The sequence below is a fragment of the Carcharhinus amblyrhynchos genome, chromosome 22 (assembly GCF_965287045.1).
Source record: "Carcharhinus amblyrhynchos chromosome 22, sCarAmb.v2.hapA, whole genome shotgun sequence".
NCBI lineage: Eukaryota > Metazoa > Chordata > Chondrichthyes > Carcharhiniformes > Carcharhinidae > Carcharhinus > Carcharhinus amblyrhynchos.
The window spans coordinates 28,007,670-28,031,171 of NC_137345.1; the positions used below are offsets into that span (position 1 = coordinate 28,007,670).

Below are 23,502 nucleotides of genomic sequence, written 5' to 3' on the forward strand. Positions count from 1 at the left end.
CAATGTGTGTCCACCCTAACTCTGCACCTGGAGGCCTCTACAATAATTCCAGAGTCACCCACCTGATTCTGATTTTGGCCCCCACATCTGTAAACCTAGCTGTGGGTGGATGTTTTTAAATGTTTTATGAAGCTGGGGAATGTCCCGATTTGCAATGATGGTGGGGATGAAAATCTGGTGCTACATCCCTCCAGAGGATACACTGCTGAAATTCACCTCCCTCCCCAAGTCTGAAATTAATAAGAAATCATTGAACTGACGATAACTTGCTTTACCCTCTCTTAATTTCCTGATACATATGCTTGTAAAAGTTACACTTTGTTAAATTTTGGGTTTTTAATAGTTAGACTGGCCCTGAAAGCATAATTTTAGGTTTGTTTAATATCAATTATTTTCCCCTTGATAGGAAATTCCAGATTTGTTTTAATTTTGTTTGTTGTGGCTTCCCATGTATATGTCCTAATTGGCAAGACAGCACAGTGGTTAGCAGCACCAGGGGCCTAGGTTCAATTCCCGACTTGGGTCAACTGGGAGTCTACATGAGCTTCTGGGTGCTCCGGTTTCCTCACAGTCTGAAAGGCGTGCTGGTTGGGTGCACAGGCCATGCTAAATACTCCCTCAGTGTACCCAAACAGGCGCTGGAGTGTGGCGACTAGAGGATTTTTGCAGTAACTTAATTGCAGTGTTAATGTAAGCCTAGTTGTGACAATACGTCTCTCAGACTGTGGGAGGAAACCGGAGCACCCGGACGAAATCCACGCAAACATGGGGAAAATGTGCAGACTCTGAAGAGACTCAGACCCAAGCCGGGAATTGAACTCAGGTCCCTGGCACTGTGAGGCAGCAGTGCTAACTACTGTGCCACCATTCCACATTCTGCAGTCTGGACACACAAACTGCTTTGCCAGATTTTAGTCTGGAATTGGGGCCAGTTAATTCAGTTGGCTAGATGGCTAGTATGTGGTTTAGAATAACACTTACAGCGTGGGCTAGATTCCCATTTCAATTGCGATAGGATTGGGACTCCCCTCCTTGCCCTGCCCCTCAGAATGAAAGGCAATGACAAATTACCGCTAAAAAAAACTGCCAAGAAAAATAGCTCAAGGTGAAGCATCAGCAGACAATAAGCCAAGGAAATATTTTCAGGCAGAGCTTACATGGATGAATTAATGCGTCTATATTTATTTATAGATCTTGGTTCTTCTAATACAAAAACACTAATCACTAAAATCACTAAGCTATAAATTAAATTCTTCCATCATTTCTGCTGGGTTGAACACTGTGTTAACTCTGATATCACTCTGTGTTTGCCTCCTCTGTGTTTGTTGTATTTGTTTTTTTTTGGCCACTGTACTTCTCCCAATAGATCGTGCTGCTGCCATCTCACGTACTAGTACAATATGCCACCCTACTTACTGTTTCAAGCTTACACAAACCACTGTAAGTGTTAACAGCAGAATGAAGTGTCACCTGCTCCCTCTGCATCAAATTCCAACACTGCCCAAATTCTAAACTTCCCACTTTGTTAACAATACATTCTGTTAACATGGCAGTTTGCGGTTACGATCTAGGTGGAGTTGCAGGGATAGGGCAGTAGAGGAGTGGGGTGACCCTGGATGAGATACTCTTTCAGAGAATTGGTGTAGACTTGATGGGCCGAATGGTCTCCTTCTGCAGTGCAGGGACCCCATGCTTCTATGATTCTAACGTGGCTTGAATATCTCCATACCACAAGAAAATTTATTTCAGCAATGGCTGCACTAGAGAATCAATTTGAATAGGACATCAATCTTACCTTCATCAGAAAATGTCAGTTCCAAACCACCAAAATAGTTGAACACAAGCCATCTTAGATCAATCTGTTGCTGAATTTCCATTCTACCCCCTCTCCCCTCCCCTTCCCAGGTATATAATTAATCACATTTCCATCCCATTTCTTTTCTATAGAAGGGTCAATGGACTCAAAACATCTACTGTGTGTCTCTCTCCATGGATGCTGCCAGACCTGCTGAGTTAATCCAGCATTTTCTTATTGTATTTCACATTTCCAGCATCTGCAGTATTTTGCTTTTACTTCATTCTCCCAAGTTGTTTGTATGATTTACGATCCTTTAAAAGGCTCTCTGTGTAATGCTGAACATATGTTCCACGTACATAGTTACTTTCTTATGGGAAAATGTAGAAACTTTGACTCCTGACTTACTGGTTTTGTATTAAAAATGGTACAGAAAATTAGATCCTGTCAGGCTAAACAAAAGAATGAGTAAAAGCTGCCTGGATTCCTTTTTCACCTGAAGTAGGTGAGATATTCCCATGCTAGTCTTCATCATGAATGTAAAGCATCAAACATCTGAGCAGTGAATAAATAACACCATGGAGTACAATCTGATTTTGGCTGTCATAATTCACGGGCGGTGCCATTTTGTGAGAACTGGCTGAAATGCGGGAAAGTAGTGACTGTTATTGATTTTTACTGGAACAGAGTTATGTTTGCATCTTTCAGCAAGGGTAATGGTGGGATGGTCCCGGGAAAAGCAGAATCGCATAATTAACAGTGAATTAATTGCTCCATAATTTTCTCTTTCATCATGGACCACCCATGATGTGATAGCATAAATTGCCAGAAAAATTAGGGTCAAAGGTATTACTAATCATGGGCTCCCTTGATGGGCCTGTTACATTTGAACAGGATCTACTGTTAAAAGAAAGCACCATGCAGGCTGCAATGAACCCAGAAGGCAAAAAGAGTCACGTTTTGAATAGGATACAAATTCTTGGCATTCTGTTAATTTAAACCCAATGATTCTTTTGTTGAGTGCTTCTGCTAATCAGTACTGCATTGCACATAGATAACCTTAGAATAACATGGTATAATTTTAGTAGAACTTCATCTTTATTCATATTTAGCTATAACAACCATGTGTCAAGTCAGTGCCAGGCAGGGGGTACATTCTGAGTACAACCCTCTCTCAATTTGAAGAGGTAAATCTTGTGAAGTAGAATCTTGGTGAAACTTTTAAAGGATGTATTTATTTTCAAAGGGTGCAAATTCCAACAACAATGACTTATATAGAACTTTCAATGTAATGTAAAATCATAGAATCCTACAGTGCAGAAGGAGGTCATTCAGCCCATCGAGTCTGCACCGACTCTCTGACAGAGCATCTTACCCAGGCCCTATCCTCGTAACCCACACATTCATCCCACTAAACCCCTAATCTACACATCTTGGGACACTAAGGGGCAATCCACCTAACCTGCACATCTTTGGTCCATGTTAGGAAACCAGGGGAACCGGAGGAAACCCAGGCAGATATGAGGAGAACATGCAAACTTCACACAACCAAGACTGAAATTGAACCCAGGTCCCTGATGCTGTGAGGCAGCAATGCTATCCATAGAATCATACAGTGCAGAAGGAGGCCATTTGGCCCATCGAGTTTGCACGGGCCACAATCCCATCCAGCCCCATCCCCATAACCCCATGCATTTACCCTAGTTAGCCCCAAGGGGCAATTTAGCATAGCCAATCCGCCTAACCTGCACATCTTTGGACTGTGGGAGGAAACGGGGGAAAATCCATGGGGAGAATGTGCAAATTTCACACAGATAGTGACCCAAGCCAGGATTTGAACCCAGTCCTTGGCACCGTGAAGCAGCAGTGATAACCACTGTGCCACCGTGCTGTAAATTCCCCAAGCTGCTTCACAGGAGCATTATAAAACCAAGTATAATACTGAGCCAGATAAGATGATATTAGGTTGGAATACCAAAATCTTAGTCACAGAGGTAGCTGTTAAGGACTGGTGGAACAACTAAATTAGGAATGCTGAAAAGGCTCGAATTAGAAGAGTGCAGATATCTTGGAGACTTTGTGGGGCTGGAGGAGATAGAGAGGGGCAAAGCCTTGGAGGGATTTGTAAATGAGGATGAGATATTGCTTGCCTGTGAGCCAACATCGGTCAGCAAGCACGTGCATGATAGGGCAACAGGAATTGGTAAATTAAAGAACCTTCCTTTGCTAAAGTGTTCACTTTTTAATGAATTACCTGCAGCCTTGTAGGATCTTTGAAAGATTGTGGAAGCCTGTTAGAGTAGGTCCCAAGGTAGAGCTGAGGAGCTGCATTTTCAGCACAATGAGCTGATGCTGAAAGTAATGCCAATATTGAATCCAATAGTGAAGATTAAGTGTCGGCTCTAATGGTATTCACTCGAAATGAATACATTTGGATGCACGAGCTGAGATTTTCCAGTCCACTTGTGTATGTTTCCTGGCAGTGAAGGCAGCTTATCATTGGCTGCTGGCAGGATCCTCTGATCCCGTTGATGTTTATGCAGTTTTGTGTGGCAGAGTACCTGCCATGGGGGTTCACCTATGGTGGGACCAAAAGATTCTGCTGGTGGGAAAAACAGGAAAATATTGGCTGGAATTTTACACCCCACCTGTCTTGGGAATCTGAGCGGGCGAGGTGCGGACAATGGGAAGGTGCGTTGATCTCAGGCAGGATTTTACAGTTTCGGAATGAGCGAGGCCATTAATTCCCACCCATTCAGCGTCACAGTTGGCACGGGACACAGATGACACAGTGGTTAGCACTGTTGCCTCGCAGTGCCAGGGGCCCAGGTTCAATTCTGGCCTTGGGTGACTGTATCGCGTTTGCAAATTCTCCCCGTGTCTGCGTGGTACCCTCCGTGTGCTCCAGCTTCCTCCCACATTCCAAAATATGCAGGCTAGGTGGATTAGCCGTGGTAAATTCCCCCTGAGTGTCCAAAGATGAATAAGTTAGGGGGATTATTGGAGTAAATATGTAGGGTTCTGGGGATAGAGCTGAGTCAGATGCTGTATCGGAGAATCAGTGCAGGCCCCCTCCTGCACTGTAGCAAATCTATGACATTGACAGTAGAACCATAGAACATTACAGCACAGAAACTGGCCTTTTGGCTCTTCTTGGTTGTGCCGAACCATTTTTCTGCCTAGTCCCACTGACCTGCATCTGGAAGTAGAGAAAAGACAAGTTTTAAACTTGCATCACCTCAAATCGAGTGTCTTATCAAAACAACTGACCTTTATTTTCGATGCTGTCACAGTCTCCTTACTTCAGTGCTTCCTATTGTTGTCTACTGTTCATTGTGCTAAAAGATACGTCCATGGTACCTTTTGGATAATCTGTCCCTTTTGCCTTTGCAGCTCTTGGAGGCTGAGACCATGCAGCACATCTTCATGAACAATTACCAGCTCTGTTCAGAAATCAGTGAAACCGTATTGCAGCATTTTGTGCAGTGCTCGGCAACGCATGGCCGCCACGTGAAGTATCTGGATTTCTTACACACCATAATCAAAGCTGAGGGGAAGTACGTCAAAAAGTGCCAAGATATGGTGATGACAGAGGTAAAAGCAATGAAAGGCGCCTGGCGATGTTTGACTGTTTTTTACTGTAACTGTCAATACTTAACTGGTAAACGTTACAAAAAGGTTGCATTCATTTTGTGTACCGTTTTTTTAATCTCAATAGCTGACTGCCGCGGGTGATGATGTTGTTGTGTTCTACAATGACAAGGCCTCGTTTTCGACCATGTTGGAAATGATGAATGCTGCTCGAGATGGTGTAGAGGAGAACAGCCCACTCGCGTACCATATTTCGTTGGTGGAATTGCTCGCAGCCTGTGCTGAGGGCAAGAACGTTTATACAGAAATCAAGTGTACCTCCCTGTTGCCATTGGAGGACATTGTACGAGTGGTTACCCATGAAGACTGCATAACAGAGGTATCGTTGGCCATTACAATATGCAAAACAAATAGAGCAATTCCTGGGTTGGGATTTTCCCTGATATCGGCAAAAGCCGATATTGGATGAAAAAAGCAGAGTTGAAGCTGCCCACAGCAGTGGTGGCTTTTTCCGCTATATAGTGCAGCACTTTGGGAAAAGATGTTCAAGTCACAGATTCCATGATGTATTGTTGGCAGGGTGATGTCTGCTTGACCTGTACCACCATCAACATAGACACTCAATAGTCCGGGTGGGCATTTTTGAAGGTCACCCCAGCGCATTGTGAGAAAAACACTTAACAAAAGAACAAAGAACAACACAGCACGGGAAACAGGCCCTTCGGCCCAACGAGCCTGCGCCGCCGTCCTACTATCTCAGTGACCTATTCATGATTTTAGTCTACGCCTAACGTGCGAGGATCAGGGAGGTCCAATTTAGGGACAATTTTAGTACCCAATCAATCAGCCTAAAAGCACATCTTTGGGATGTGGGAGGAAACCGGAGCACCCGGAGGAAACCCACGCAACCACGGGGAGAACGTGCAAACTCCCACAGACACAGGCCCAAATCCATGTGTCCGCACAGCAACAGAGATAGTCTCTGAGCTGTCATGTTGCCCTCGAGATGGTCCAGTTTAAGCACACTAACGACATGAAGCAATAGGCAACTCCCGAAGCAACATCCAAGAGCAGCCCACTACAACCTGCCGCCTGCATGCCCCTTGCTGGACTTAAATGCCTGTGGAGACAAAAAAATTCATTATTAAACAGGCAAAGACTAACATTCCTGAGGCAAAACGTATTCCCAAGCCTACAATGTTCAGTAAGGCCTACTATATCCCCCTATATGTAGCCCGCTCATATGGCTGTCTAAGTGACTCTTAAACAACCCTAGCGTGCCTGCTTCCACCACCTTACTCGGCAGTGCATTCCACACCCCCACTACCCTTTGCGTGAAAAACTGCCCTCTAATATTTGTCTTATACCTAGCCCCCCTCACCCTAAGCCCGTGACCCCTCGTTCTATCCATTTCTTGTAGCGGAAAAAGCTTACCACCATTTACTCTATCTATCCCCTTCATAATCTTATAAACCTCTATTAGATCCCCCCTCAGCCGACGTCTCTCAAGGGAAAACAGCCCAAGTTCATTCAATCTTTCCTCGTAAGACAGCCCTTCCATAACAGGCAACATCCTGGTAAATCTCCTCTGCACTCTCTCCAGGATCTCTACATCCTTCCGGTAGTACGGCGACCAGAACTGGATGCAGTACTCCAAGTGAGGCCTAACCAACGTTCTATACAACTGCAACATCAGACTCCTACTCTTATATTCTATACCTCTTCCTATGAAGGCTAACATACCATACGCTTTCCTCATCACATTCTGCACCTGTACTTCATCTAGATTCACCCCTGGTCCTTATCTCAGCACTACCTGGCATCATTCTGGCACTGCCCTAGCATTAAGCTGATGCCTCCCAGGCACTGCCCTAGCTTTAAGCTGGCACCAGCCAGATATTGCCCAGTTAATACTAGTCTGATGCCTGGGCAGTGCCCTGGTGGTGTCAAGAGGCACCATAATAGTGCCCATGCATTGCCTGGGCAATACCCTGGCCTGCCCCTTTCTTTCCTGAGTGCCAAACGTACTTGGGCTCTCCTGAAGTACTGCTCACCAGGTTCATGCCTTCTGAGACTCATCATACCACATGCTACTCCGATTGGACTTGGGTGGGATTGTTGTTGGTGCAGGCTCAATGGGCTGAATGGTCTTCTTCTGCATTGTAGGGATTCTATGATTTTTCTGTGCCATGCCAGAGTGGATAGATCTTTTGATGTGGGGAAATGATCCGATGTGTGGACCTGATAATGATGTATAAATTTATTATCATGATGTTTCCGACATTCATTGTTGGGAAACGCAGCCATCCCTAATGGGGGGAGAGGACACTTGCATCAAGTTTTCGCATTGACATCAAACCTAACTTTATACTTCTCACGAACCTGCTCAGCATGAATGGAGGTGGAACACCCAGGCTTAAATGTAGAGTGTTTCTTTCAGTAGCTAGATTGGGACAGAGGAAGATACAGGGAAATCAAGGAGACAAGTATTTAAAAAAAATAGAATTTGGTAACTTAATTGAAGATGGTTGCAAATCCAGTGTCGAATCATTCTTATGAGATATTTAAAAATACAATACGTTGAAGAAACTGGATGGTAGAAATGGGATCTGGGTAAGTTATGATTGATATGCAGATTGTACGAACCCGGGGTACTCACCAAACAAAGCACACGTTAGCATTGTGCCATAAATGTGAGCAGCTAGAACAGTGCACGTACCCAAGATTTTCCTAGCCCCCAGGGTTGGGTTTTCTTGGAGCACGGTGAGCCATTGGTCACCGGCGGGATCTTCTGATCCTGCTAAAGTCACTGGGCTTTTGCATGGCTCGCCCACCCCTCCACTGGGCAACTCACTGGGGAGGGGGTTAACTTTAGTGGGACTGGAAGATCCTGGCCTGTGTTTCATTAAATCAGTTGGTTTAGTGTATATTTTCAGGGAATTGGACAATATCTGTATAATGCCCGCCGACCAACAAAATGCTTATGGATTTAACATTGCTTCATTCTTTAATTGTACATATTGACATTTCTGTGGTCTTCATAAGGTGGCCCGTCCATACCTGTGAGGGCGTGACAGAGAATTCAGTGGATCATGTCTGTTGACCTTTGGGCGGGAATTTCTAGTCTTGGGGCAAACACAGCCAGCAACTCCTGCCCAGAGTGTAAGAAAGATAAGGTTGTCCACAACAAAAGTTAATGAATGCCGTAGATCACGACGTATAAATCAATCCAATGTTTAAGATGACCCCTTTTTTTTAAGCCCCCAACATCATGTTTCTTGCATTGATTTTGCCAAATAATTCAACCCCTCCCCCTTTTCAGCCACAACACCCTTCACTCCATTAATAATCAGCCTCAATTTTTCACCCACTACTGGATGGTTTCCGGTACCTTGTAACTGAGAGCAAGGGCTCAAGCAGGTGATGTGCTGTGTTGTAAAGAGGAGTTTAGGATTCACCGACACAGGGCAGACACTGTGGCAAAGGACAAAGATGGTGACCAAGCAGGCTCATGATGGCAGTTTGTTTTATTCATAGAAACCCTTCAGTGCAGAAAGAGGCTATTTGACCCATCGAGCCTGCACCAACCACAATCCCACCCAAGCCCTAACCTCACATCCCTACATATTTACCCGCTAATCCCTCTAACCTACGCATCTCAGGACACTAAGGGGCAGTTTTAGCATGACCAATCAACCTAAGCCACACATCTTTGGACTGTGGGAGGAAACCGGAGCATCCGGAGGAAACCCACACAGACACGAGGAGAATGCACAAACTCCACCCAGACAGTGACCCAAGCCGGGAATCGAACGCAGGTCCCTGAAGCTGTGAAGCAACAGCGCTAACCACTGTCCTACTGTGCTGCCCAATGCTTGGCAAATAAGTCAACCATCCATTTTGGAGGGATTTTTCGAGGCTTCAAAGGTCAACTTACACTTCGGCATTTATGATAATTCAAAATTCTTGGGCATCACTTGTACACCAGTGTGATTTACAGACATTTGTAGAGACACCATCAACAAGAGATGAACAGCATTTTCCTGGAAGCTGCAGACTGCTGTTGCATTTTCCTCTTCAGTTGGCTGGATGCCCTGCTACAGCTCATAAAATATTTTGGGTAATATTTTCCTGTTTTTGCTAACATTAGCAAAAAAAAGTATGAGTATAAAACGGCAAGGTCATATCCAGCCCATCTGCTTTTATACAAATACAGAAAAATAAAAATCTTAAAGGGAAAGGATCGATGCAAATATTGAAAGACAAATAACAGATTAATGAATGGATACAGCTTGCTTCATCCCTGTTGCTATTTCAGCTGTCTGTGTTTGTTTGTACTGATTAGGTGAAAATAGCCTATGTTAATTTTGTGAATCACTGCTATGTGGACACAGAAGTGGAAATGAAAGAGATTTACACCAGTAACCACATCTGGAATCTTTTTGAGAACTTCACAGTGGACATGGCTCGGGTAGGTTGTGTACAAGGCAAAAAAGTGCAATAAAATCCGGAGATTGTGTACAAGGTAAAAAGTGCGATAAAAGACGAGAACATCACAAAGTAGAGATGTTGGACAGAATTTTGCTATAATTTGTCAGAGTGTCAGGCTCTGATGAAAACCGGTGTGTAGATGTACTGCCGGATTTTCAGACCAAATCTTGAGCCACTCTGACAAAAAAAAAATCAGGGGGCATGCTTTGCACCATTAGTCTGGCGGGACAAAGATAGTAAAAAGTCTGACAACACCAGGTTTTAGTCCAACCTATTTATTTGATAATATACTCACTAGCTTTCGGGGTTACCCCCTTCGTCAGGTGACAAAGATAAGCAACCTATGCCGATCCAACTGGGCTTTCTGGCTTTGATTGGCAGAAGCCGAAAGCTGCCCCAGGTTGGGCATCTATGCGCTGCCAAAGTTGCACCCGGTTCCCAGAGAGGTTACTAGGATGTGGCTGCCTTTAACAGGCTGTTGTTCAGTCATTTTTTTTTTAAGTTTCATTATTAGTGTCACAAGTGGCTTCAGTTAACACTGCAGTGAAGTTACTGTGAAAATCCCCTCGTTGCCACATTCTGATGCCTGTTTGGGTACACTGAGGGAGAATTTAGTATGGCCAATGCACCTAACCAGCATGTCTTTCAGACTGTGGGAGGAAACCAAAGCACCCGAGGAAACCCACACAGACACGGGGAGAATGTGCAAACTCCACACAGACAGTGACCCAAGTGGGAATTGAATCCGGGTCCCTGGCGCTGTGAGGCAGCAGTGCTAACCACTGTGCCATGCAATATTTTGCTCTTACAGAAACTAATATTATTTGTCCTTTCAAAAAGAAACAAATGTCAGCCAACACTTTTTTCTTGTTGATTTTTGCAACAAATTTGAATCTAAATACATATAGTCTATTCCAAAATGTTATTGAAGTTGAAGGGATCAAACATTGAAGTATATTACTGTGGCATTGGCCTATTTGAATTTGTTTATTGAATGAAAGGAGACATATTTTATGTATTGCATTCATCAATTATTTAACATTTCATTTCAAATTCTGTGAATAATAAATTAATGATTACATCTAAAATATGCCATCATTGTTGTTTAGACAAAATAAATTTGAAAATTCTTGTAACATAATTTTGACTATAAACATGATGAATAATTAGTCTTCATTATTGCCTCCGATTTTTTTTGACGAAGCAATTCAAGTATTAACGCAGACTGTCTACTTTGGTTTTAATCATACAAGGTTTGTAATAAAAGGGAGAAAAGACTTTCAGATCCTACTATGGAGAAATACGTGGTGACTGTTGTCATGGATACCATCAGTGCATTCTTCAGTTCGCCGTTCTCTGAAAACAGCACATCGCTGCAGGTAACTCACTGAGAATTCTTCCTTATTAAGCTTCAAACAAAACAATGTTTACCATTTTATTAACGGTGCCAGCATTGTTACCCAGGGTTTTCCACCCAGTCCGCAGTCACATAGGTGCATGATAACAGTGGAAGTGATGCTGGTGGAGCAATGGTTTGAATTTTGCCATTGGCTTTGCTGACAAGGATAATATATCAATAATCTCAGTAATTAACTCTTAACCCAACACAGGGCACAGAAGTAACTGGAAAATAGACTTGGTCTTCAAAACGAAAGAGCTGTTGAGCTACATGGCTGTTAGACCTCTCTCCCATATGGGTTCAAATCATTCTCCCCCCACCTCAACCAATGGTGCTCAGCAGTAAACTGCTGGAAGGAGCTTAAGAACAAGCTTAAGAACAACCGCTTGATATGCTAATTGCACCAGTACAAGCATAAAATCCCTACAGTGCAGAGGTAGGCCACTCGGCAAATTGGGTCTGCATCGACTTTCCAAAACAGCATCTTACCCAGGCCTACCTCGCACCTTATCCCCATAACCCCACACATTTACTCCACTAATCCCTCTAATCTACATATCTTTGAACACTGAAGGGTAATTTACCATGGCCAATCCACCTAACCTGCACATCTTTGGACAGTGGGAGGAAACCGGAGCACCTGGAGGAAACCCACACAGATACGGGGAGAACTTGGAAATTCCACACAGTCACCCCAGACTGAAATTGAATCCAGGTCCCTGATGCTGTGAGGCAACAGTGCTAAACACTGTGCCACTATGCTGCCTGCATGTGTGCTTTAGTGTGTGTCCGTGTATGTGTCCATGTGTATGTTATGCAGGACCAGGCACCTCACAAATCCCTCACCTCACAAAGGGAGGGACCTGTACTTGGGGATTGAAGGCGGGGAGATGTCAGAGGGATGAGATGAGATGGGAGGCTTGGGGGAGTAGTGGAATTCTTTACTGCAGAGTCATTAAGTATATTCAAGGCTGAGATAGACAGATTTTTAATCAGTAAGGCAATCAAGGGTTAAGGGAATAAGGCAGGAAACAGCGAGTTGCTGAGGCAGGTATGCTGGATACAGCAGTTAGCAGGAATAACACCTAATTCCTGGACTCAGCAATCCCCATCTTCCTTTAGCCAGTGTGTTTTACCAAGGCCTGGATGGCCAGGTTTATATTTGAAATCGTAGATCAACAGGAACGTGGTGAGGTGTTGAGGTTTAAATGTTTAACCCTTTAACCAACCAGCTGAACAACAGCCACTTCCAGGTCTCTGTCTCATGCGATGGACAGAAATCATTCATAATAAGTTCAAATCCTTTGTTTTAGCATTTCTTGATGCAACGGCCTTTTTGCAGGTTTCATGCTGACAAAGTAATTTCAGGATTTTTATACAGCAGATTTGTAAGGAAATGGAACATTTTAAATTGCTGCTTCAGAAATTATTTCCTCATTGCATGTGGGTGACATAAGAACATAAGAACTAGGAACAGGAGTAGGCCATCTGGCCCCTCGTGCCTGCCCCGTCATTCAATAAGATCATGGCTGATCTTTTTGTGGACTCAGCTCCACTTACCTGCCCGCTCACCATAACTCTCAATTCCTTTACTGTTCAAAAATCTATCTATCCTTGCCTTAAGAACATTCAAAGAGGTAGCCTCAATTGTTTCACTGGACAAGGAATTCCACAGATTCACAAACCTTTTGTGTGAAGAGGTTCCTCCTCCATTCAGTCCTAAATCTGCTTCCCCTTATTCTGAGGCTATACCCCCTAGTTCTAGTTTCACATGGCAGTGGAAACAACTTCCCTGCTTCTATCTTATCTATTTCCTTCATAATCTTACGTGTTTCTATAAGATCTCCCCGCATTCTTCTGAATTCCAATGAGTATAGCCCTGTCTACTCAGTGTCTCCTCATAAGCCAACCTTCTCAACTCCAGAATCAACCTAGTGAATCTCCTCTGTACCCCCTCCAGTGCCAATATATCCTTTCTCAAGTAAGGAGACCAAAACCTTACACAGTACTCCAGGTGTGGCCTCACCACCTTATACAGCTGCAACATAACCTCGCTGTTTTTAAACTCCATCCCTCTAGCAATGAAGGACAAAATTCCATTTGCCTTCTCAATTATCTGCTGCACCTGCAAACCAACTCCTTGAGATTCCTGAACAAGGACACCCAGGTTCCTCTGCACAGCAGTATGCTGCAATTTTTTTACCATTTAAATAATAGTCCATTTTGCTGTTATTCCTACCAAAATGGATGACCTCACATTTACCAACACTGTATCCATCTGCCAGACTCTCACCCACTCACTTAGACTATCTATATCCCTTTGCAGACATTCAGCATTCTCTGCACACTTTGCTCTGCCACCCATCTTAGTGTCAACTGTGAATTTTGACACACTACACTTGGTCCCCCAACTCCAAATCATCAATCTAAATTGTAATCAATTGCGGTCCCAACACTGATGCCTGAAGCACATCACTAGTCACTGATCATCAACCAGAAAAACACCCATTTACCTCTCTTTTTGCTTTCTGTTAGTTAACCAATTCTCTATCCATGCTAACACCGTGCACCTTTATCTTATGTAGCAGTCTTTGGTGCAGCACCTTGTCAATTGCCTTCTGGAAATCCAGATACATGACATTCACGGATTCCCCATTGCCCACTGCTCATGTAATGTTCTCAAAGAATTCCACCAAATTAGTCAATTTAATAACAAAATTAATGTATTCTGCATGTCGGCTAGATGATATTTAATCTGGTGCCTCCTGCCAGGATCCCTGTACAATAATGAACATATTAACAATTTCCACAGTTTTAATGTTAACAAGTGCACAGTAGATGGCTCCATTTGAACTTGAGTACATAATGACTTCATGTATTCCTTTCCATTACTTGTAGACCCACCAGTCTATTGCTGTGCAACTCCTGCAGTCTACATGCCGACTCCTGGATTGCTCTTGGCTACAACAAAATCAAAAGCCTTCAGTGGAAACCTGCATTAGGACATTAGCTCTGATGGGTAAGGCAATGAATTGTTATGTAAGAAATCTAAATTTAAAAAAAAGAGGCAATTCTGCCAACACTCAGCACATGAGCTGTTGTAGTGATACATCCCTTCCTGGCATGGCCATCAAAACCTGTCTTTGTAGTACCAGAAACCAATTTATTATTGAGATGATGGAAGCATTCTCTTATGTCTGTCTCTCTTCACTCCCTGAACTGAAGTGAGTCTTATTTCTTCATCTAACTAAAATATAAGGAGGTGAATCTATCTTGTATGTGAATAGAAAACAGTCAATAACGCATTGTAAAATAGGCTATCAATTTGCTATTGCCCATTTTGAATTACCACCTTAGAGACCGTAGACATTGGAGCAGAAGTAGGCCATTTGGCCCATCAAGTCTACTCCACCTTTCACTGAGATCATGACTGATCTGATCTGATTATCCTCAACTCCATTTTTCAGCCTTAACCCCTTAACCCTTGATTGCCTTACTGATTAAATATCTGTCTATCTCAGCCTTGAACATACCTAAAGACTGCAGTAAAGAATTCCACAGATTCACTACCCTCTGAGAGAAGAAATTCCTCCTCATCTCTGCCTTAAATAGGGTGACCCCATATTCTGAGATGGGGTCCTAGACTCTCCCAAAAGGGGAAACAACTTCTCGGCATCTATCCTGTGAACCCTTCTGAGAATCCTATACACCTCAATAAGATTGACTCTCATTCTTCTAAACTTCAGTGAGCACAGGCCCAACATACTAAAAGTTTCCTCATAAGACAATACCTCTATATCCGGGATCAACCTAGTTTTTCCTTCTCTGCCTTCAATGCTATTGTATCCTTCCTTAGAAAAGAGGACCAAAAACTGTTCAGAGAGGAATACACCCTTCCTTGCAACAAATGTATTCAAAATAACAGTACAAAGTTAAGAGTTTCCTTTAAGCCTATTAGATCACTGATATTTCTTACCCTCTCAGTGGTAGAGCCGAATTTATGGTAAGAATTAATTCTCCTTGGATGAACATTCCAACTCGGATCACCATTTGAATGTGGATGAAGTAAATACTGTTCAGCAGCTTCTTCTCTTCTCCCTCAACTGTAGCCCATTCCCATCTTTTAATTTTCTATAAATCTGCAGATTTAATTAGTAGGGTGAGATTATTTGTTCATGGAATTATTTATTTGGGTGCTAGGTTTGACTATTTCAAGTGTTGTAGGATGACTTCATAGAATCCATATAATGCAGAAGGGGCTATTTGGCCCATAGAGTCTGAACCAACTCTCTGACAGTGTATCTTAATCAGGCCCTATCCCCCACCCTATCCCTCTAGCCCCATGCATTTCTCATGACTAATTCACCGAACACGCACATCTTGAAATGCTAAGGAGCAATTTACCAGGGCTAGTCCACTTAACATGCATATCTTGGAATGCTAAGGGGCAATTTACCATGGCTATCCACTGGACATGCATATCTTGGAATGTTAAGGGGCAACTTTGCATGGCTAATCCACCTAATATGCACATCTTGCAACATTAAGGGACAATTTCCCATGGCTAATCCATCTAACATGCACATCATGGGACACTAAGAGGCAACATACCATGGCTAATCCATCAAACATGCACATCTTGGGAAACCAAGGGGCAATTTAGCATGGCCAATCCACCAAACATGCACATCTTGGGAAACTAAGAAGCAATTTAGCATGGCCAATCCACCTAACCCGCATATCTTTGGACTGTGGGAGGAAACTGGAGCATCTGGAGGAAACCGATGCAGACACAGGGAGAACGTGCAAACTCTGCACAGTCACTTTCCCCATCCCCTCCCCCACCTTCTCACGGTTGAACCTGGGTCCCCGGAGCTGTGAGGCGCGGTGTTAACTTACACTAGTGAATTTAATCATGACTATTTTAGATTGGCTAAGAATTGGTTCATGTATAATGAACGCACAGGACTTGTCCCATGAGACTGTGAAATCCTGCTGTCTAGCTGATCACATTGGCTTTTCCTAGCAACCCAGAAACCAGTGTAACCTTGTGGTTTTTCATTTTAGCAAAAAATCGTTCAGTGCCCCTTCCAATGGACCTAGACACTCAGGCTCGCAATTTGTTGAACAACCAGTCACTGGCGGCTCAGAGAAATGCTTCAAACTGGAAAGCAAGCACCCGAGCGTTTCCTCGCTCTGCGTGCACACAGCAGCAGTGGGACTACAAGAATATCATTGAGAAACTACAGGTTTGCTACTTCTGTTTGCATTTTTTTGTTAACAAAAAGATACTCAGTTTGATTCAATTCCAAAGAAAACGACTACTGAATTACAAATAATAAATGACTACAGAGTGCCAGGTTTAGAAATGTCTCAAGTGAGCACTTAACGAAAAGTTCGTGGCCAGAATTTTACCACCTCACCAGCTCCGATTCTGGGGCAGGTGAGGCTCGTAAAATCCTGCCCGAGGCCAATGGAGAATTCCATTCTGTGAGCCACGCCTGCCCTGGAATCAACATGAAATCCCAGCCAGTGTGCCTCCTCTCCTTCACACGTCTAGAGAATTTAGATTTTTGACACCGGTTGAATATTCTGGAATTTTCCAATCCGCAGTGATGGAAGTTGAGATCCTGGGCCTCTAGCATACACAGGGAAAATTATCCCTTTCTTCGAATTCCGATTAATGTTGATATAAGTCAGCGTAGTGCACTGACTGGATGAGAAAAACAACTGGAATGAGTCACACTTGTTGTAGTACTCTTTCAGCAGTAAAATTAGGTACTTGTCTCTTTCCTCTTAGTGTATGAATTTGTTGCTGTAGTCCAGTCCAATTAGCTTTATTGTGTTGCTTCTGTTTCAAACGTCCAGTCGGCTATAGCTATTGTTATGGGTTCTGTGATGCTGATCACTTCCACCACTGGGTCAACATCTCTCCTTTGTTCAGACATTTTTCCCCACATTCCCCAATTTATATTTCTACAATAATGTTAGCTGGCCCTATGACAATAGGGATACCTTATGTTCTGTACAGGGTAACATATCTTTTCTAAGCACCATTCTATGTGCTCCCCCAGTCTTCAGGTAAAATAACTGATTAACCAATAAAGAGTCACAGCCAGATATGAATCACCAAGCTGCTTAATTTTGCAAGTGACAGGTAAACTTTGTTACGATCCTGGTAGAGAGCATTAATGTTCGGAGAGAGATTGGGCGGCTCGGTAGCACAGTGGTTAGCACTGCTGCTTCACAGCTCAGGGACCTGGGTTTGATTCCCGGCTTGGGTCACTGTCTATGTGGAGTTTGCACATTCTCCTCGTGTCTGCATGGGTTTCCTCCGGGTGCTCCGGTTTCCTCCCACAGTCCAAAGATGTGCATTGATTGATTGGCCATGCTAAAAATTGCCCCTTAGAGCTGTGAGATGCGTAGGTTAGAGGGATTAGTGAGTAAATATGTAGGGATGTGGGGGTAGGGCCTGGGTGGGATTGTGGTTGGTGCAGGCGTGATGGGCCAAATGGCCTCCTTCTGCACTATAGGATTTCTGTGAAATTGAAACGCCTGTTGATTAACTGAAATAAATTGCACACAGTTTTAAAGAGAACAAGCTTTCCTGTGAAATTGCATTTGCATCCTGCTAATGGAATGCAGATTAAGTCCCAACCAAAATCGCACCCCCATCCCCCTACTCCCCCACCACCCAAATGTCCACACCAAATCACACTGGTCCAGAACACATCTGGAACTATGCAGAGTGGTCATATCAAACATACCTGAAGAAGGTCTAGGGCAACTTGTGGAGTTCTAGAGAGAAGATGGAGACTTTTAGCGATTGGACCCTGGAACATCACATGCAGCAGTGGTTGACTGGAACATCTACAATGTGGATCTTCTGACGTCAGGCTCCTTAAGGAGGTCCATCTTCTATCTTCAATGGTGGGTCAGCTGATGTCCAGGTGTATTTTAAAATTGACGCCTAGGTATGATGGTGGGTGTGAGCCATCCAGTCTGAACCGCCATGCCAAATGTCAGGAAACCCTTGACTGCTTAATTAATGTGGTCAGGATCATGTAGTACTGAGTGAATTCCCAGTGGTCACCGTGGTTCAAAACATTCCCTGTTCCTGCCCCCTGGGACCTAGTCCCAGAAGTGAAGATGCCACCCTTAGAATATAAACCCAGTTCCCCTTTCTACTTCCAAATTACACTTGAGATTTCTATTATAAATTCTGAGTTTTTGAAGATTCATCCACTTCTCCTTTTGGAATTCTATCAAAGTACGTCACAGGTTTCTGAAATTCCCTTCAGTTTCTCATGTTCCAGCTATTCATTGTGGTACGAGGTTTCATGGGAATTCTTACATTAATTTTTGGCTAAACTATCCTCTGGCTTTCCTTCAAAACCCCATGGTTGAGGATTTCTCAATTCAAACTTAAGCTTTGCTACATTCTTGCCTATTGATCCACTGTAGGCTGTATAGAACCAATGAACCATATCGTGACAGCAGGATGTATAAAAATGGTTTTCAAAAAGTAAAATATTTCATTCATAACTTTCTACCATGTTAAAAGAAGTAAATTTATTAGAAGACAATAAAAGTGTGAATCATCTAGACATTTAACGTTTCAAGGAAAAAAAGACAGTTCCTTGAAACCAATTTATGTTGTGTAACTAAGCATTGTGAAATCGACTGCAAAGATCAGAGGGTCTAGAACTGTCAATAAAGCAATGTCTCCCTTGGGACTCAGGTTTTCCAACTAGAGTAATGCTACCCACTAATGAAAAAAACAGCATACATCCAGCATGTATCCATGAGATGAATTTTACACGTTTATGAACAAACTTTAATTCAAAAGCAATACTTTAGCACAAGCAGTTTAGGAGGAATTCTCCCCCTGTACATGCCAGCAGGATTCTCTGGTCCAATTGGCAGAGCACCCCCCTCCTGTGGGCTTTGCAGTGTCAGGCGTGGGGTGACATCAGTGGGAAATCCCATGAGAAGCACAGGCCTGGGAGGGCAGAGAATTCTGTCCCTTAATTCACAACTGATCTATTTATGTTTTCCTGAAGTCCTTGACATTCCTCCATTTGCCAAACCCGGCAATTGTGTTGTGAATGAATTCCGAGCTTGTGTTCTTGATAAATGAGACCAAATCAGCCATATTAACATTGACTGGAATCCTTGCCTGAGGCTGGGATTATCCAGTGCCCCTGTGTGAACAGATATTTGGCTGAGCTCACAAACTCACCGTTCTGGTAGAGGGGCATGCGAGACCAGAGAATTATGGCCATTATATACTTAAAGTCAAGACATCCAAATACCTGCTTGTAAAAATTATTTGTTGATCATTGCCTAGTTACATTACAAAATATTGGTTAAAGTAAACAAGAGCTTCAATGTACAATGTGTTAAGATCCTCCAGTCAGAAATGTATATGGGTGGGATTTTCCAGTCATGCTGTCTCAGACGAGGATTTCCTGCCTTAGGTTAATGGACCTTTAAAATGGTCCATCAGATTTTCTGTTCTGCCCACGATGATCCCCATTGTGAGCGGGACTGGAAAGTTTACCGATTGCTTGTGTGTATGACAATGACACTAAAACATTTGTTTCTCTCCCAGTATTTATTTATTCTTGTTCGATTCCCTGTAGGATATCATAACAACTCTGGAAGATCGGCTCCAACCACTGGTGGAAGCCGAGCTCTCAGTTCTTATTGATGTCATGCATAAACCAGAACTTTTGTTCATGGAAGGGACGGAAGCCAGGTTGCGGTGTGAAAGTGGAGGATTCATCTCCAAGTAAGTGGACAAACCAAGGCTGAGTGCAAAATGTTACAAGAAGAATTTGTCAGCAAGGCAAGGCTAACACCGAACACAATGCCAGAGTAGAGCATTTACTCACTAATAAAATAGCATTGCTATTTGCTGCCTCCTACTCTAACTGGCTGTTAGGGGTGGCATGATGGCACAGTGGTTAGCACTGCGACCTCACAATGCCAGAGACTCGCATTCAATTCCTGCCTCAGGTGACTGTCAGTGTGGAGTTTGCACATTCTCCCCGTATCTGTGTGGGTGTCCTCCAAGGGTTCCAGTTTCCTCCCACACTCAAAGATGCGCAGGGTAGACTGAAGGGACACGAAAAATTGACCGATAAATTAGCAGGGAAGTACATGGGATGACCGGGATAGGCCTGGGTGGGATTGTTGTTGGTGCAGGCGTGATGGGCCAAATGGCCTCCTTCTGCATCATAGATTCTATGATTCCTGTCAATTCCTGTAAAGGTAAATGAAGATGTCTAACAAGGAATAAAATATAAGTGCTGTTGCAGCATTTCTGTATTGACATTTGCATTATGATTTTTGGATTGTTTGGATCTTGGTTTCAGCAAAAAATCTAGGCACTTAGCGCAACTATTCAACTCTGGACCGACCCATATCATCTTTCCCTTCCACCTGAAAAATGTACTTTTGAAGTGCAATCGCAGTTGTAATGCGAGGAAAACCAGCAACTAATGTGTACACAGCAGGATCCCACAACAACAAATAAATGAATGGCCAGTTAATTATTTATTGTTATCATAGATTCATGGGAACCTACAGTGCAGAAGGAGGCTATTTAGCCTATCAAGTCTGCACTGAGCGTAATCCCACCCAGGCCCTATCCCCATAACTCCATATATTTACCCTAGCTAGCCTCCCTGACACTAAATGGTAATTTAGCATGGCCAGTGCACCTAACCCGCACATCTTTGGACTGTGGGAGGAATGATGTGGAGATGCCAGTGTTGGACTGGGGTAAAACGCAAAGAAATCCCACAACACCAGTTTAAAGTCCAACCTGTTTGGACTTTAAACTGGTGTTGTGGGATTTCTCTGTGGGAGGAAACCAGAGCACCCAATGGAAACCCACATGGACAAGGGAATGTGCAAACTCCACAGACAGTGACCCAAGCCAGGATTTGTGTTGGTTGTGGGAGGCATGCTGGTCAGGATAATGGGAGAACTCCTTAATCTTCTTTGATGAACATTATGTGAGCTTTTCTGTCCACCTGAAAAGGTAAATACGGTCTCTGTACTTCTGACAATGCCACATTCCTTTGTTATTATACTGAAGTGCTGGATTAAGGTTTAAATTCATTCGTGAGAAAATGAAAGTATCTTGCACCCTATTGTGGAGCAAGTTCTGTGTTTCAAAAAAGATAAATCTGATGAAAATTAATGCTGATGCATGGTTCAGTGACAAGGTAACAGATTTTTGCTTTGAGTGACTGATCTCTGGGTAAAGATAATGACTGGGTTAGAGCTTGTTCTAATGATCTATCACAGTTCGGATGTCGTAAACTTGCAAAGTGAAGTGTGAAGGTTTGTGAGCATCCTCTGAGATCCAAAAGTATTTTATGACCAGTGACTCATTTTAACATGACCACATTTTTATGCAGTAAAAAGTTTTTTATTTTCAACTGGCCAAGCAGCAATACTGCTGCAAAGGTTTTATTGTCTACATCACGGGGTGTCACAGGAGTTAGCACTCTTGCCTCACAGTGTCAGGGAACTGGGTTTGACGCCAGCCTTGGGTGACTGTGTGGAGTTTGCTCATTTTCCCTGTGTCTACATAGGTTTCTTCCCAGGTGTTCTGGTTTTCTTCCACAGTCCAAAGATGTGCGGTGGATCAGGTTGATTGGCCATGCTAAATTTCCCTTTTGTGTCAGGGGGATTTGTAGAGTAAATACATAGGGTTACAGGGAAGGGGCCTGAGTGGGATTGTGGTCGGTGCAGACTCGATGGGCCGTATGGCTTCCTTCTGCACCGGAGATTCTATGATTCTATTTGGAATAATGATCTTCTGAGTGCAGCAACAATTGTTATCATATATTGGTAACCACGATATAACTGCAGTTCTGGCATCACATTAGATGATGAGATAGTCCTATGTTCCAAAAATAGAGAGGGGATTTTCCACCCCCGTTTTTGTTGGGCGGGATTGACAACAGAAGCGGAAAATCCTGAAAGAGGCCCAAATTGTGGTTTGCGACCATTATACCCCCTCCCCCCCTCCCCATGGCTAGTGATGTAACAGGACCAGGCAGCATGGTGGCACAGTGGTTAGCACTGCTGCCTCACAGTGCCCTGGGTTCGATTCTCAGCTTGGGTCACTATCTGTGTGGAGTCTGCATGTTTTGCCCATGTTTGTGTGGGTTTCCACCAGTGCTCCTGTTCCCTCCCACAGTCCAAAGATGTGCGGGTTAGGTTGATTGACCATGTTAAAAATTACCCTAGTGTCAGGAGGATGAGCAGACTAAATGTGTGGGGTTATAAGAATAGGGCCTCAGTGGGATTGTGGTTGGTACAGACTCAGTGGGCCGAATGGCCTCGTTACGTATTGTAGGGATTCAATGAACTCCAATGTACAACGTTAGGATCCCCATTAGAATAAATTAACATCTGTTTATCAGACCTCAGCACCTGATAATCCCCCGCTCCCTCCAGCTACATTATCCATTCAAATCAGCCAGGGGGCAGTGCCCAGTCAGTGCTGGGGGTCGAATCAAGTGGAATATTCTGCTGATGGATGTTGTGGGAGGGGTGTTCCATAGGGTGGGAAGGTTGGCTGGTGTTGCTTGAGGAGGTTGGGAGGAGTTATGGGTTGGGAATGTTCTATTTCTAATTTTTTGTATCGGGTCAGCCTTTTAAAAGGGCACCCCAATCTTTTTTAAAGCTGCTGGCTGAGCCCTCTGCACCAGAGTGAAACCCTGGGACCCCCACCCCCCCACCCCCCCACCCCCCAACCCCCTTGCCTCTTTTGTTCTCTATCAGGCTAACGATATGGCAGCGAAAGCTGCCATTGGTGCCACTGGCATCAACACCACATTTCCCACCCACTGCTACCCTCTGAACATGTTACAGAAAATTCCATCCGTCAATTCTAGAGTTCGTCCAAACACTGGATACATAATGGTGGATGAATATGGTAAAGTTATGGACCACGCAATAGATTTGATATAATAAAAGCAAATTACTGCAGATGTTGGAATAGTGAAACCAAAAGAGAAAATGCTGGAAAATCTCAGCACGCCTGGCAGCATCTGTAAGGAGATTTGATCTAACAATGTTCATAGAGTTTGCTGGAGTTTAAAAAAACATAGCATTTGTATGACTGTTCACACAGCTACTGAAAACTAATTGTTTGTAAGACAATCAAAGCAGTTCTGTACAGCAGCAATCTAATACCGAA

The 23,502-nt window shown here is 43.5% G+C and overlaps 1 protein-coding gene across 3 annotated transcripts in view; it reads left to right on the plus strand.

The window, feature by feature from the left end:
- Window positions 1-23,502, plus strand: part of itpr3 (inositol 1,4,5-trisphosphate receptor, type 3) — a 290,731-nt gene that overhangs the window by 202,163 nt on the left and 65,066 nt on the right. For all 3 annotated transcript variants that reach the window (XM_080210067.1, XM_080210068.1, XM_080210069.1), the window contains 7 exons: window positions 5,189-5,389; window positions 5,514-5,765; window positions 9,732-9,857; window positions 11,131-11,256; window positions 14,175-14,295; window positions 16,344-16,525; window positions 19,922-20,070. In XM_080210067.1, the coding sequence (XP_080066193.1) occupies window positions 5,189-5,389; window positions 5,514-5,765; window positions 9,732-9,857; window positions 11,131-11,256; window positions 14,175-14,295; window positions 16,344-16,525; window positions 19,922-20,070 (1,157 nt within the window). The remainder of the gene's footprint in view (window positions 1-5,188; window positions 5,390-5,513; window positions 5,766-9,731; window positions 9,858-11,130; window positions 11,257-14,174; window positions 14,296-16,343; window positions 16,526-19,921; window positions 20,071-23,502) is intronic.